Here is a 12,567-nt window from a genome sequence, read left to right as displayed (position 1 = left end):
TCGTATATATGTGTGTGTACTTTGTGTGTGTGAGTGTGCGTGCTTGTCTTTGTGTTTGTGTCTCCAACACCGCTTGACAACCAGTGTTGGTTTGTTTACGTTTCCTTAAGCTATCAGTTGAGCAAAAAAGAGCTATAGAATAATACCAAATTTTTTTTTTTTTTTTTTAAAGGGTCGATTTGTGGTGATTGAAACCCTTCAGAGTGTTGCCCCATCATAAGTACTAAAAGAGAAAAAACATTAAAAACAAAAGAACAAAAAAGGTGACACAGACAGAAATTTTGGTGAACTCAATTTAATATTGCATTCGGCTTTAGGAAAATATATTGTCAGTTCAATCAGATTTGCAAAAAAAAGTGCAACATAATAATAACAACAACAAAACAACAACACAGATCTTGATAAACTAATAATTACTTTTTGAGACACAAGAGATATACGTTGAACGAAACATCAAATGTGCGATTTTAGTTTGAGCGTAGATTGCCTGCGGCATCTTCTAAAGAATTGTTCAACCTATTGACCCGACTGCAGAGAGAGTAATAAGTATGTGGTATTATATTGCTGCCTTCACCAAAGAGTTTGGTATCGCTAATTCACTTGTAAAAAACACAGAGACTGTCAATAAACAATTCCAATTACCATTTATTATTATTATTATTATTTTCTTTTAATAAAAAAAAAAAAAACGAAAGAAAAAAGAAAATTCGGTTTTGAAGATTTAAAAACAAAATAAAATTCAACATTTTTTTGATTATTTTAAATTTTCGGCCAGAGTGACATGTTCAAACATTAATTAATGTACCACAGAAATTAATCAAAAGCCAGCGGCTAATAATATAAATAAAGTTAAAAAAAAAAAGAGAACAAAAAAGGTTCCATTGAATGAAATTAATGCTACAAAGAGGTATAAGGTGTGTGTGTATATATATACTCTTTATTCTTTACTTGTTTCAGTTATTTTGACTGCGGCCATGCTGGAGCACCGCCTTTAGTCGAGAAAATCAACCCCAGGACTTATTCTTTGGACACACAAACATATACACACACATACATATATATATATATGGGAGAATATACAAATAATAACAACAGACGAGGACAGGTGGTGTAAATAACAAAAGGATATATTAGTATGACGCTCGGGAATACGGAAAGTCATTGACGTTTCGAGCTACGCTCTTCAACAGAAAGAATACGGAGACAAGGAGAAAAAAAGGATGATAAAGGAGGTTTACAAAAGTGGAAAAGTTCAAAAGTTTTTTAGACGTCGTGGTATATTGAAGCGATTTCCAATCAGAAGATGGGTCCAGTGTAATCCGTGGGTAGGAGAGGTGCAGCCGGAGGGTATAAAGTTCATATATATATACATATACGACAGGCTTCTTTCAGTTTCCGTCTACCAAATCCACTCACAAGGCTTTGGTCGGCCCGAGGCTATAGTAGAAGACACTTGGCCAAGGTGCCACGCAGTGGGACTGAACCCAAGATATATACCCCCAAGATATAACCAGATCCAGTACAAGGGAGTGTTCAATAAACATCACCAGCAATATCATCATCACCAACACCAACCTACACTAGTACAAGTGATATCACCAGCGCCAAAACCACCAACAAAACAAAAAGCGTGACCAACTACAAGTACTTCACCAGTATCATCACCAAGAACACGACCAGCGTGTCACCATCAACAGTATCACCAGCAACATCATACATAATAAATATGTGTGTGTGTGTAATATTTTGGACTAATGAGTATACGTTAATTAGTGTGCTGATGTGTTGAGTAAAGCACTTGCACGGATTTGGGCTACCTGGTGTCATCCACAGTTGGGGTATATTTCCTTTGGATCTATTTTTTTAAGTAGCCTTCTACCTACCTATAGGTATAGTAGAAAGAAGAAAATATTTGTGGAAATAATTCGTCTCAAAGAAAGGTTCTTTAACTAAAGAAACTTTTTTTTTCTTCGGGGTGTGATGTTAATTTTTATAAAATAGGTTTATGATCAAGTGATTCAGCCCTCAGTATATAACTGTATCGTCCCCGGGCAGGGGATGAAATACAAATTTTACTTTTGTGAGAAAACAGGAACAGTCCATTGGACTAGCTTCCATGCAATTTCTACCAGCTCTTCGCCTCACATTTCTAACTAATAATTATTGAAACAGACTCACAAATGGTTGCAACGCACAAAGAATTGAAACATTCCACCCTCATTAACATGGCAACCGAGAAACCGGAAGTCTTTTCATTTTTCTTTAATTAGCAAAAACGTTCGACGTCTTAATATTTTCAATGACATTTTAAAATACTTTGATTTAGTTCTATTTCTAGTTCCTCGGTAACACAGGATGTAGTAGTAGTAGTAGTAGTAGTAGTAGTAGTAGTAGTAGTATTAAGTGTAGCGGTGGTGGTGGCGGCGGTATAAGTAGTATTAATAGTAGGAGGGGGGTGTTGTTTAACCCCAGTTCATCTCTGATCCAGGAAACCTCAGATGAAAGATATTCTAGCCAAAACCATCCCGCCTAATTTTTTTTTCTTTTATATTATCTAACTTGACCGTTTCCTTTTTCCTTTTTAAGACGATAGAGACTTACATGAGTTTGGCAACTATTTCTAACAGGTCGAACAATTCTGTAGACGCTCACATGTTGTCTTGTCTCAGCAAGCGCTCGTTGTTTGTTGTTTGTTTGGCTCCAACTAGCTCTGACCGATCGTGAGCAGACATATGATAGAAAACATTCGATGTTAGACTGTTTAGTTTTCGTTTAAGGAATGTCGTTTTCCATGGCGATAAAGTATGGTTTGAAACTGAAAAAGATTTGGCTTCTACTTCGTTCAAGTCCCTCATAGAAGCTCCTGCTTTAATTCGTGATGTCACAGCTAGCAGTTGCTCGCCATTGAGACGTATACCCACCCAACAAATTAAAAACAAACTCGTTCGATCTGCCTAGTGACTATAGTATTTTTAGGACCAGAGCTGTGGAATCGAAACAAAAAACTTCGACTCCGACTCCTCTACCATTGGCACCGCCGACTCCGACTCTGACTCCTCTTTATGCAATAAAGTGTTTGTGGTCTACATATCTCATAAAGCATATGCATACGATTGTACTTTGAGTAGGCCTATATAAGTAGTTTATATTAAAGAATAAAGATATTGCGAGTCGGAGCCGGAGTCCGTATAGTTTTACAGACTCCGAATCCAGTTTCCCCTTAATTGTTTCTGCCTCCGACTCCATGACTCCGATTCCGACTCCACAGCCCTGTTTAGGACTGAGCAGCATTTCGTCCGCCGCTACGTTCTGAGTTCAAATTCCGCCGAGGCCGACTTTGCCTTTCATCATTTCGGGCTCGATAAAAATAAGTACCAGTTATGCACTGGGTCGATGTAAGCGACTTACCCTTTCCCCGAATTTGCTTCTCTTGTGCCAAAATTTGAAGCCAATATAATATACTTGGGTTTGTAATGAATCAACGAGGATTCAGAAGGCCGGAGAGTAATCCGGTTTTCATTACATACAAGTGGCTGAGATTACAACACATCTTCTCCTGGGCCCAGAATAGGACGCCGGTCCATCGCACTGCTAACTTCCCATGTGTTGCAGAAATTCACTTGCAGCTGAGAGGACTGGAGCTATGTGAAATGAAGTGTTTATTCATCAAATGTGGCAAAGAAATCTGAAAGACAGAATAGGCCTATGTCACATTTGGAGGTTACCATTTCTTCTCCATGCTGCTTCCCATTCACAAATATTAAAACATTGTCCTTAAGTTCAATGGAGTGACGCAGGCAATTAACCATTAGAGATTGCTGTCGTATGTATGAACTTCGAAGCAGTTGCATTATTTAATTTATACACAAGTTTCCAATGCCAACTTGATACTTTACGGTATTAACCGTAAATTCCTTTTATTAGCAAAGTAGACTTGGTTGTAAGTACAATTTGTGAGAACTTAGCTGAGAAAGATCTTTTACAAAATAATGATAATCTTTTATGCTCTAGGCACAAGGCCAGAAATTTTGGTGGAGGGGACCAGTAGATTAGATCGATCCCAGTACGTAACTGGTACTTAATTCATCGACTCCGAAAGGATGAAAGGCAAAGTCGACCTCGGCGGAATTTCAACTGAGAACGTAAAGACAGACGAAATACCGTTAAGCACTTCGCCCGGCGTTCTAACGTTTCTGCCAGCTCAATAATAATAATAATAATAATAATAATAATAATAATAATAATAATAATAATAATAATAGTAATAGTAATAATAATAATAATAATAATAATAATAATAATAATAATAATAATAATAATAATAAATAATAATTAAAACAACGAACTTAGCACCTGAGCAACTCTGGGCCCCTATAACAACTGAAGAGGTCACCCAGACACTGCAAAGACTAAGCAACTGGAAAGCACCTGGACACGACAAGATCCCCAATTTCTGGTTAAAACACCTGCCAGCAATGCATAAAAAGCTGGCAGAAAACTTTAACAACATAATAGCAGATCCAGAAACAATGCCTGAATGGCTCACAAAAGGGAAAACCATCTTAATCCCCAAATCCACGGAAACGGAGAAACCACAAAACTATAGACCTATAACCTGTCTCCCTACGATCTACAAAGCCTTTACTGCAATAATATCGCAGAGAGTGAGTAAACACCTGGAAAATAACAACCTGTTTCCAGAAGAGCAGAAGGGATGCTGCAAGGGCTCATACGGCTGTAAAGATCAATTATTGATCAATAAAGCCATAACTGAAGACAGCCGCAGAAAGAAGAAAGGCCTCAGTATGGCCTGGGTGGACTACCAAAAGGCTTTCGACAGTGTTCCCCACACGTGGATTCTGGAAACACTAGCCATAAACAAGGTGGCACCAATTATCATAAAATACATAGAGCACTCAATGAACAAATGGCAGACAGTGCTACAGCTCCAAACAAAAGAGGGACTTGTGAAAACGAAAGCCATCCCCATTAGAAGAGGAATATTCCAGGGAGACACGCTCTCTCCACTCCTGTTCTGCCTGGCACTCACACCTCTAACAGAATTGCTAAATAGAACTGGATGCGGTTACAAATGCTATGGAAAAACAGTCAGCCACCTTCTATATATGGATGACCTAAAATTATATGCAAAAAAACGACAAAGAGCTAGAAACACTACTACAGACAGTACACGGCTTTACCAAGGAAATAGAAATGAAATTCGGATTAGAAAAATGTGCCAAAGCAACCCTGAAAAGAGGAAAATTAGTTAAAAGTAGCAATATAACACTAGATAAAGCCAATGAAATAAGAGAACTAGACGAAAGCCAACCATATAAGTATTTAGGAGTCAATGAACTAGATAGGATACAACATACACAAATGAAAGAAAAAATAAAGAAAGAGTACTATAGACGAGTTAGATCAATACTAAAAACAGAGCTCAATGCTAAAAACAAGATAATGGGTATCAACACTTTAGCTGTCCCAGTTATAAGCTACAGCTACAACATCCTTAACTGGACACTAAACGAACTATGTAAAATAGACAGGAAAACAAGAAAAATAATGACAGGATATAGGATGCACCACCCAAAATCTGACATAGAAAGGCTATATATACAACGCACAGAAGGTGGCAGGGGTCTTATACAGCTAGAAAACTATTATAAAATAACCACCATAGGACTGCAAAAATACCTACTCCAGAAGCAAGGGAAACTAATACAAATAGCCACAAAACACGAGCAAAACAAAAAACTGTTTTCAGTATTTAAGGAAGCTGACAAATACAAACAAGAAATCAATCTGCCTAACAAATACGAAGAAGAAGAAGAAGAAACAACAAAAGCTATAAAACAAATGAAATCCAAACTAAAACTAGAACAGCAACGGACCATGATAAAACGATGGCAAGAAAAGCCCCTACATGGTAAATACTGGGCTAAACTAAATGCGAAAGAAATAGACAGAGAAAAATCCCAGCAATGGCTGAGAAGCTCAGGACTCAAAGCAGAGACTGAAGGATTTTTAATTGCTGCACAAGACCAAAGCCTCCCCACCAGAAATTACCAAAAACACATAATGAAAAGAAATATAACAAGTAACTGTAGAATATGTGGAGATCGACAAGAAACAATAAATCATATTATCTCTGGCTGCCCAGTCCTGGCTAAGAAGGAATATATTCACAGACACGACAGAGCTGGGACCTATATACACTGGAAGCTATGCCAACATTATGGAATAGCAACAGAAAAAAGATGGTATAAACACACGCCAGAAAAGGTCACAGAAAACGAGAAAGCAACCATACTCTGGGATATGCCAATACACACAGATAGAGAAATTAAGGCAAATAGACCAGATATAGTTGTCAAAGATCATGAAGGAAAAAAATGCCTTCTAATTGATGTTTCAATACCAGCAGATGACAACGTTTCTCTAAAAGAAATGGAAAAACTTTCAAAATACAAAGACCTGGAAATAGAGATAACTCGAATGTGGAATCTAAAAACAGAAACAATTCCTATCATAGTAGGTGCCTTAGGTATAATAAAAAAATATTCAGACAAATACATAACAAAAACACCAGGACTTACAAATATATATAACATACAGAAAATTGCACTACTGGGTACTGCACACATTCTACGCAAAACACTTTCAATACAGTAAACATAAGAGCACCACAGCAAACCACAGCACATACCCAAGGCGCACAGAGCTGCGCTCGGTAGTGAAGTGAAAGTACGTTATAAAAATAAAACTACTGAATAATAATAATAATAATAATAATAATAATAATAATAATAATAATAATAATAATAATAATAATAATAATAATAATTAATAATAATAATAATAATAATAATAATAATAATAATAATAATAATAATAATAATACTCACTCAAACCCATCCGAACAGGAGTTCTACCACCCATACTCACTCAAACCCATCCGAACAGGAGTTCTACCACCCATACTCACTCAAACCCATCCGAACAGGAGTTCTACCACCCAAACAGACCTTGTGGATAAATAACATCCAGAACAAAATTTAAAAAAAGAGAAAAGATTTATCGATTCTCAACGAAATTAGTAAACAATCAACACTACTAAGTAACAAGAAGAAAACAAAAATACTGTACAAATACAGCATTACAGAAAAAGACTTACCTGAGGCAAAAGAAAAACTAAAGCAAGACATCCTTGCCAAAGCACAGAGGATCCGCCGGTATGAGAAACGCCAACGTTTCTTTGAACAAAACAAACAGTTCAAATCCAACCCCAAAAAACTCTACCAAGAACTGGGTAAAAATAAAATAGACATTACTTCAGCACCAACAGCAGAAGAACTAGAGAAATTCTGGAAACAAATATGGTCGGTGAAGCAACAACCCCAAAAAAGGACCATTAAAACAACGAACTTAGCACCTGAGCAACTCTGGGCCCCTATAACAACTGAAGAGGTCACCCAGACACTGCAAAGACTAAGCAACTGGAAAGCACCTGGACACGACAAGATCCCCAATTTCTGGTTAAAACACCTGCCAGCAATGCATAAAAAGCTGGCAGAAAACTTTAACAACATAATAGCAGATCCAGAAACAATGCCTGAATGGCTCACAAAAGGGAAAACCATCTTAATCCCCAAATCCACGGAAACGGAGAAACCACAAAACTATAGACCTATAACCTGTCTCCCTACGATCTACAAAGCCTTTACTGCAATAATATCGCAGAGAGTGAGTAAACACCTGGAAAATAACAACCTGTTTCCAGAAGAGCAGAAGGGATGCTGCAAGGGCTCATACGGCTGTAAAGATCAATTATTGATCAATAAAGCCATAACTGAAGACAGCCGCAGAAAGAAGAAAGGCCTCAGTATGGCCTGGGTGGACTACCAAAAGGCTTTCGACAGTGTTCCCCACACGTGGATTCTGGAAACACTAGCCATAAACAAGGTGGCACCAATTATCATAAAATACATAGAGCACTCAATGAACAAATGGCAGACAGTGCTACAGCTCCAAACAAAAGAGGGACTTGTGAAAACGAAAGCCATCCCCATTAGAAGAGGAATATTCCAGGGAGACACGCTCTCTCCACTCCTGTTCTGCCTGGCACTCACACCTTTAACAGAATTGCTAAATAGAACTGGATGCGGTTACAAATGCTATGGAAAAACAGTCAGCCACCTTCTATATATGGATGACCTAAAATTATATGCAAAAAACGACAAAGAGCTAGAAACACTACTACAGACAGTACACGGCTTTACCAAGGAAATAGAAATGAAATTCGGATTAGAAAAATGTGCCAAAGCAACCCTGAAAAGAGGAAAATTAGTTAAAAGTAGCAATATAACACTAGATAAAGCCAATGAAATAAGAGAACTAGACGAAAGCCAACCATATAAGTATTTAGGAGTCAATGAACTAGATAGGATACAACATACACAAATGAAAAAAAAAAGAAAGAAAGAGTGCTACAGACGAGTTAGATCAATACTAAAAACAGAGCTCAATGCTAAAAACAAGATAATGGGTATCAACACTTTAGCTGTCCCAGTTATAAGCTACAGCTACAACATCCTTAACTGGACACTAAACGAACTATGTAAAATAGACAGGAAAACAAGAAAAATAATGACAGGGTATAGGATGCACCACCCAAAATCTGACATAGAAAGGCTATATATACAACGCACAGAAGGTGGCAGGGGTCTTATACAGCTAGAAAACTATTATAAAATAACCACCATAGGACTGCAAAAATACCTACTCCAGAAGCAAGGGAAACTAATACAAATAGCCACAAAACACGAGCAAAACAAAAAACTGTTTTCAGTATTTAAGGAAGCTGACAAATACAAACAAGAAATCAATCTACCTAACAAATACGAAGAAGAAGAAGAAGAAACAACAAAAGCTATAAAACAAATGAAATCCAAACTAAAACTAGAACAGCAACGGACCATGATAAAACGATGGCAAGAAAAGCCCCTACATGGTAAATACTGGGCTAAACTAAATGCGAAAGAAATAGACAGAGAAAAATCCCAGCAATGGCTGAGAAGCTCAGGACTCAAAGCAGAGACTGAAGGATTTTTAATTGCTGCACAAGACCAAAGCCTCCCCACCAGAAATTACCAAAAACACATAATGAAAAGAAATATAACAAGTAACTGTAGAATATGTGGAGATCGACAAGAAACAATAAATCATATTATCTCTGGCTGCCCAGTCCTGGCTAAGAAGGAATATATTCACAGACACGACAGAGCTGGGACCTATATACACTGGAAGCTATGCCAACATTATGGAATAGCAACAGAAAAAAGATGGTATAAACACACGCCAGAAAAGGTCACAGAAAACGAGAAAGCAACCATACTCTGGGATATGCCAATACACACAGATAGAGAAATTAAGGCAAATAGACCAGATATAGTTGTCAAAGATCATGAAGGAAAAAAATGCCTTCTAATTGATGTTTCAATACCAGCAGATGACAACGTTTCTCTAAAAGAAATGGAAAAACTTTCAAAATACAAAGACCTGGAAATAGAGATAACTCGAATGTGGAATCTAAAAACAGAAACAATTCCTATCATAGTAGGTGCCTTAGGTATAATAAAAAAATATTCAGACAAATACATAACAAAAACACCAGGACTTACAAATATATATAACATACAGAAAATTGCACTACTGGGTACTGCACACATTCTACGCAAAACACTTTCAATACAGTAAACATAAGAGCACCACAGCAAACCACAGCACATACCCAAGGCGCACAGAGCTGCGCTCGGTAGTGAAGTGAAAGTACGTTATAAAAATAAAACTACTGAATAATAATAATAATAATAATAATAATAATAATAATAATAATAATAATAATAATAATAATAATAATAATAATAATAATAATAATAATTAATAATAATAATAATAATAATAATAATAATAATAATAATAATAATAATAATAATACTCACTCAAACCCATCCGAACAGGAGTTCTACCACCCATACTCACTCAAACCCATCCGAACAGGAGTTCTACCACCCATACTCACTCAAACCCATCCGAACAGGAGTTCTACCACCCAAACAGACCTTGTGGATAAATAACATCCAGAACAAAATTTAAAAAAAGAGAAAAGATTTATCGATTCTCAACGAAATTAGTAAACAATCAACACTACTAAGTAACAAGAAGAAAACAAAAATACTGTACAAATACAGCATTACAGAAAAAGACTTACCTGAGGCAAAAGAAAAACTAAAGCAAGACATCCTTGCCAAAGCACAGAGGATCCGCCGGTATGAGAAACGCCAACGTTTCTTTGAACAAAACAAACAGTTCAAATCCAACCCCAAAAAACTCTACCAAGAACTGGGTAAAAATAAAATAGACATTACTTCAGCACCAACAGCAGAAGAACTAGAGAAATTCTGGAAACAAATATGGTCGGTGAAGCAACAACCCCAAAAAAGGACCATTAAAACAACGAACTTAGCACCTGAGCAACTCTGGGCCCCTATAACAACTGAAGAGGTCACCCAGACACTGCAAAGACTAAGCAACTGGAAAGCACCTGGACACGACAAGATCCCCAATTTCTGGTTAAAACACCTGCCAGCAATGCATAAAAAGCTGGCAGAAAACTTTAACAACATAATAGCAGATCCAGAAACAATGCCTGAATGGCTCACAAAAGGGAAAACCATCTTAATCCCCAAATCCACGGAAACGGAGAAACCACAAAACTATAGACCTATAACCTGTCTCCCTACGATCTACAAAGCCTTTACTGCAATAATATCGCAGAGAGTGAGTAAACACCTGGAAAATAACAACCTGTTTCCAGAAGAGCAGAAGGGATGCTGCAAGGGCTCATACGGCTGTAAAGATCAATTATTGATCAATAAAGCCATAACTGAAGACAGCCGCAGAAAGAAGAAAGGCCTCAGTATGGCCTGGGTGGACTACCAAAAGGCTTTCGACAGTGTTCCCCACACGTGGATTCTGGAAACACTAGCCATAAACAAGGTGGCACCAATTATCATAAAATACATAGAGCACTCAATGAACAAATGGCAGACAGTGCTACAGCTCCAAACAAAAGAGGGACTTGTGAAAACGAAAGCCATCCCCATTAGAAGAGGAATATTCCAGGGAGACACGCTCTCTCCACTCCTGTTCTGCCTGGCACTCACACCTTTAACAGAATTGCTAAATAGAACTGGATGCGGTTACAAATGCTATGGAAAAACAGTCAGCCACCTTCTATATATGGATGACCTAAAATTATATGCAAAAAACGACAAAGAGCTAGAAACACTACTACAGACAGTACACGGCTTTACCAAGGAAATAGAAATGAAATTCGGATTAGAAAAATGTGCCAAAGCAACCCTGAAAAGAGGAAAATTAGTTAAAAGTAGCAATATAACACTAGATAAAGCCAATGAAATAAGAGAACTAGACGAAAGCCAACCATATAAGTATTTAGGAGTCAATGAACTAGATAGGATACAACATACACAAATGAAAAAAAAAAGAAAGAAAGAGTGCTACAGACGAGTTAGATCAATACTAAAAACAGAGCTCAATGCTAAAAACAAGATAATGGGTATCAACACTTTAGCTGTCCCAGTTATAAGCTACAGCTACAACATCCTTAACTGGACACTAAACGAACTATGTAAAATAGACAGGAAAACAAGAAAAATAATGACAGGGTATAGGATGCACCACCCAAAATCTGACATAGAAAGGCTATATATACAACGCACAGAAGGTGGCAGGGGTCTTATACAGCTAGAAAACTATTATAAAATAACCACCATAGGACTGCAAAAATACCTACTCCAGAAGCAAGGGAAACTAATACAAATAGCCACAAAACACGAGCAAAACAAAAAACTGTTTTCAGTATTTAAGGAAGCTGACAAATACAAACAAGAAATCAATCTACCTAACAAATACGAAGAAGAAGAAGAAGAAACAACAAAAGCTATAAAACAAATGAAATCCAAACTAAAACTAGAACAGCAACGGACCATGATAAAACGATGGCAAGAAAAGCCCCTACATGGTAAATACTGGGCTAAACTAAATGCGAAAGAAATAGACAGAGAAAAATCCCAGCAATGGCTGAGAAGCTCAGGACTCAAAGCAGAGACTGAAGGATTTTTAATTGCTGCACAAGACCAAAGCCTCCCCACCAGAAATTACCAAAAACACATAATGAAAAGAAATATAACAAGTAACTGTAGAATATGTGGAGATCGACAAGAAACAATAAATCATATTATCTCTGGCTGCCCAGTCCTGGCTAAGAAGGAATATATTCACAGACACGACAGAGCTGGGACCTATATACACTGGAAGCTATGCCAACATTATGGAATAGCAACAGAAAAAAGATGGTATAAACACACGCCAGAAAAGGTCACAGAAAACGAGAAAGCAACCATACTCTGGGATATGCCAATACACACAGATAGAGAAATTAAGGCAAATAGACCAGATATAGTTGTCAAAGATCAT

At 37.2% G+C, this 12,567-nt stretch overlaps 1 protein-coding gene across 4 annotated transcripts in view; it reads right to left on the bottom strand.

Moving 5' to 3' along the window:
- The window catches only part of LOC106874184 (glyoxylate reductase/hydroxypyruvate reductase), a 33,125-nt gene that overhangs the window by 6,624 nt on the left and 13,934 nt on the right, over positions 1 to 12,567 (bottom strand). The window contains exon 1 of one of the 4 annotated variants that reach the window (XM_089360872.1): positions 418 to 534. The exons of the other annotated variants lie outside the window; for them this stretch is intronic. Within the exon in view, the coding sequence (XP_089216998.1) occupies positions 418 to 496 (79 nt within the window). The 5' untranslated portion in view covers positions 497 to 534. Of the gene's footprint in view, positions 1 to 417; positions 535 to 12,567 lie in introns of those variants that run through there. 4 annotated transcript variants of the gene reach the window in all.

Source organism: Octopus bimaculoides, chromosome 12 (genome assembly GCF_046866305.1).
Source record: "Octopus bimaculoides isolate indiv1 chromosome 12, ASM4686630v1, whole genome shotgun sequence".
Lineage (NCBI taxonomy): Eukaryota > Metazoa > Mollusca > Cephalopoda > Octopoda > Octopodidae > Octopus > Octopus bimaculoides.
The sequence above is the reverse complement of the archived record's forward strand: the minus strand, read 5'-3'. Positions and strand labels throughout refer to the sequence as shown.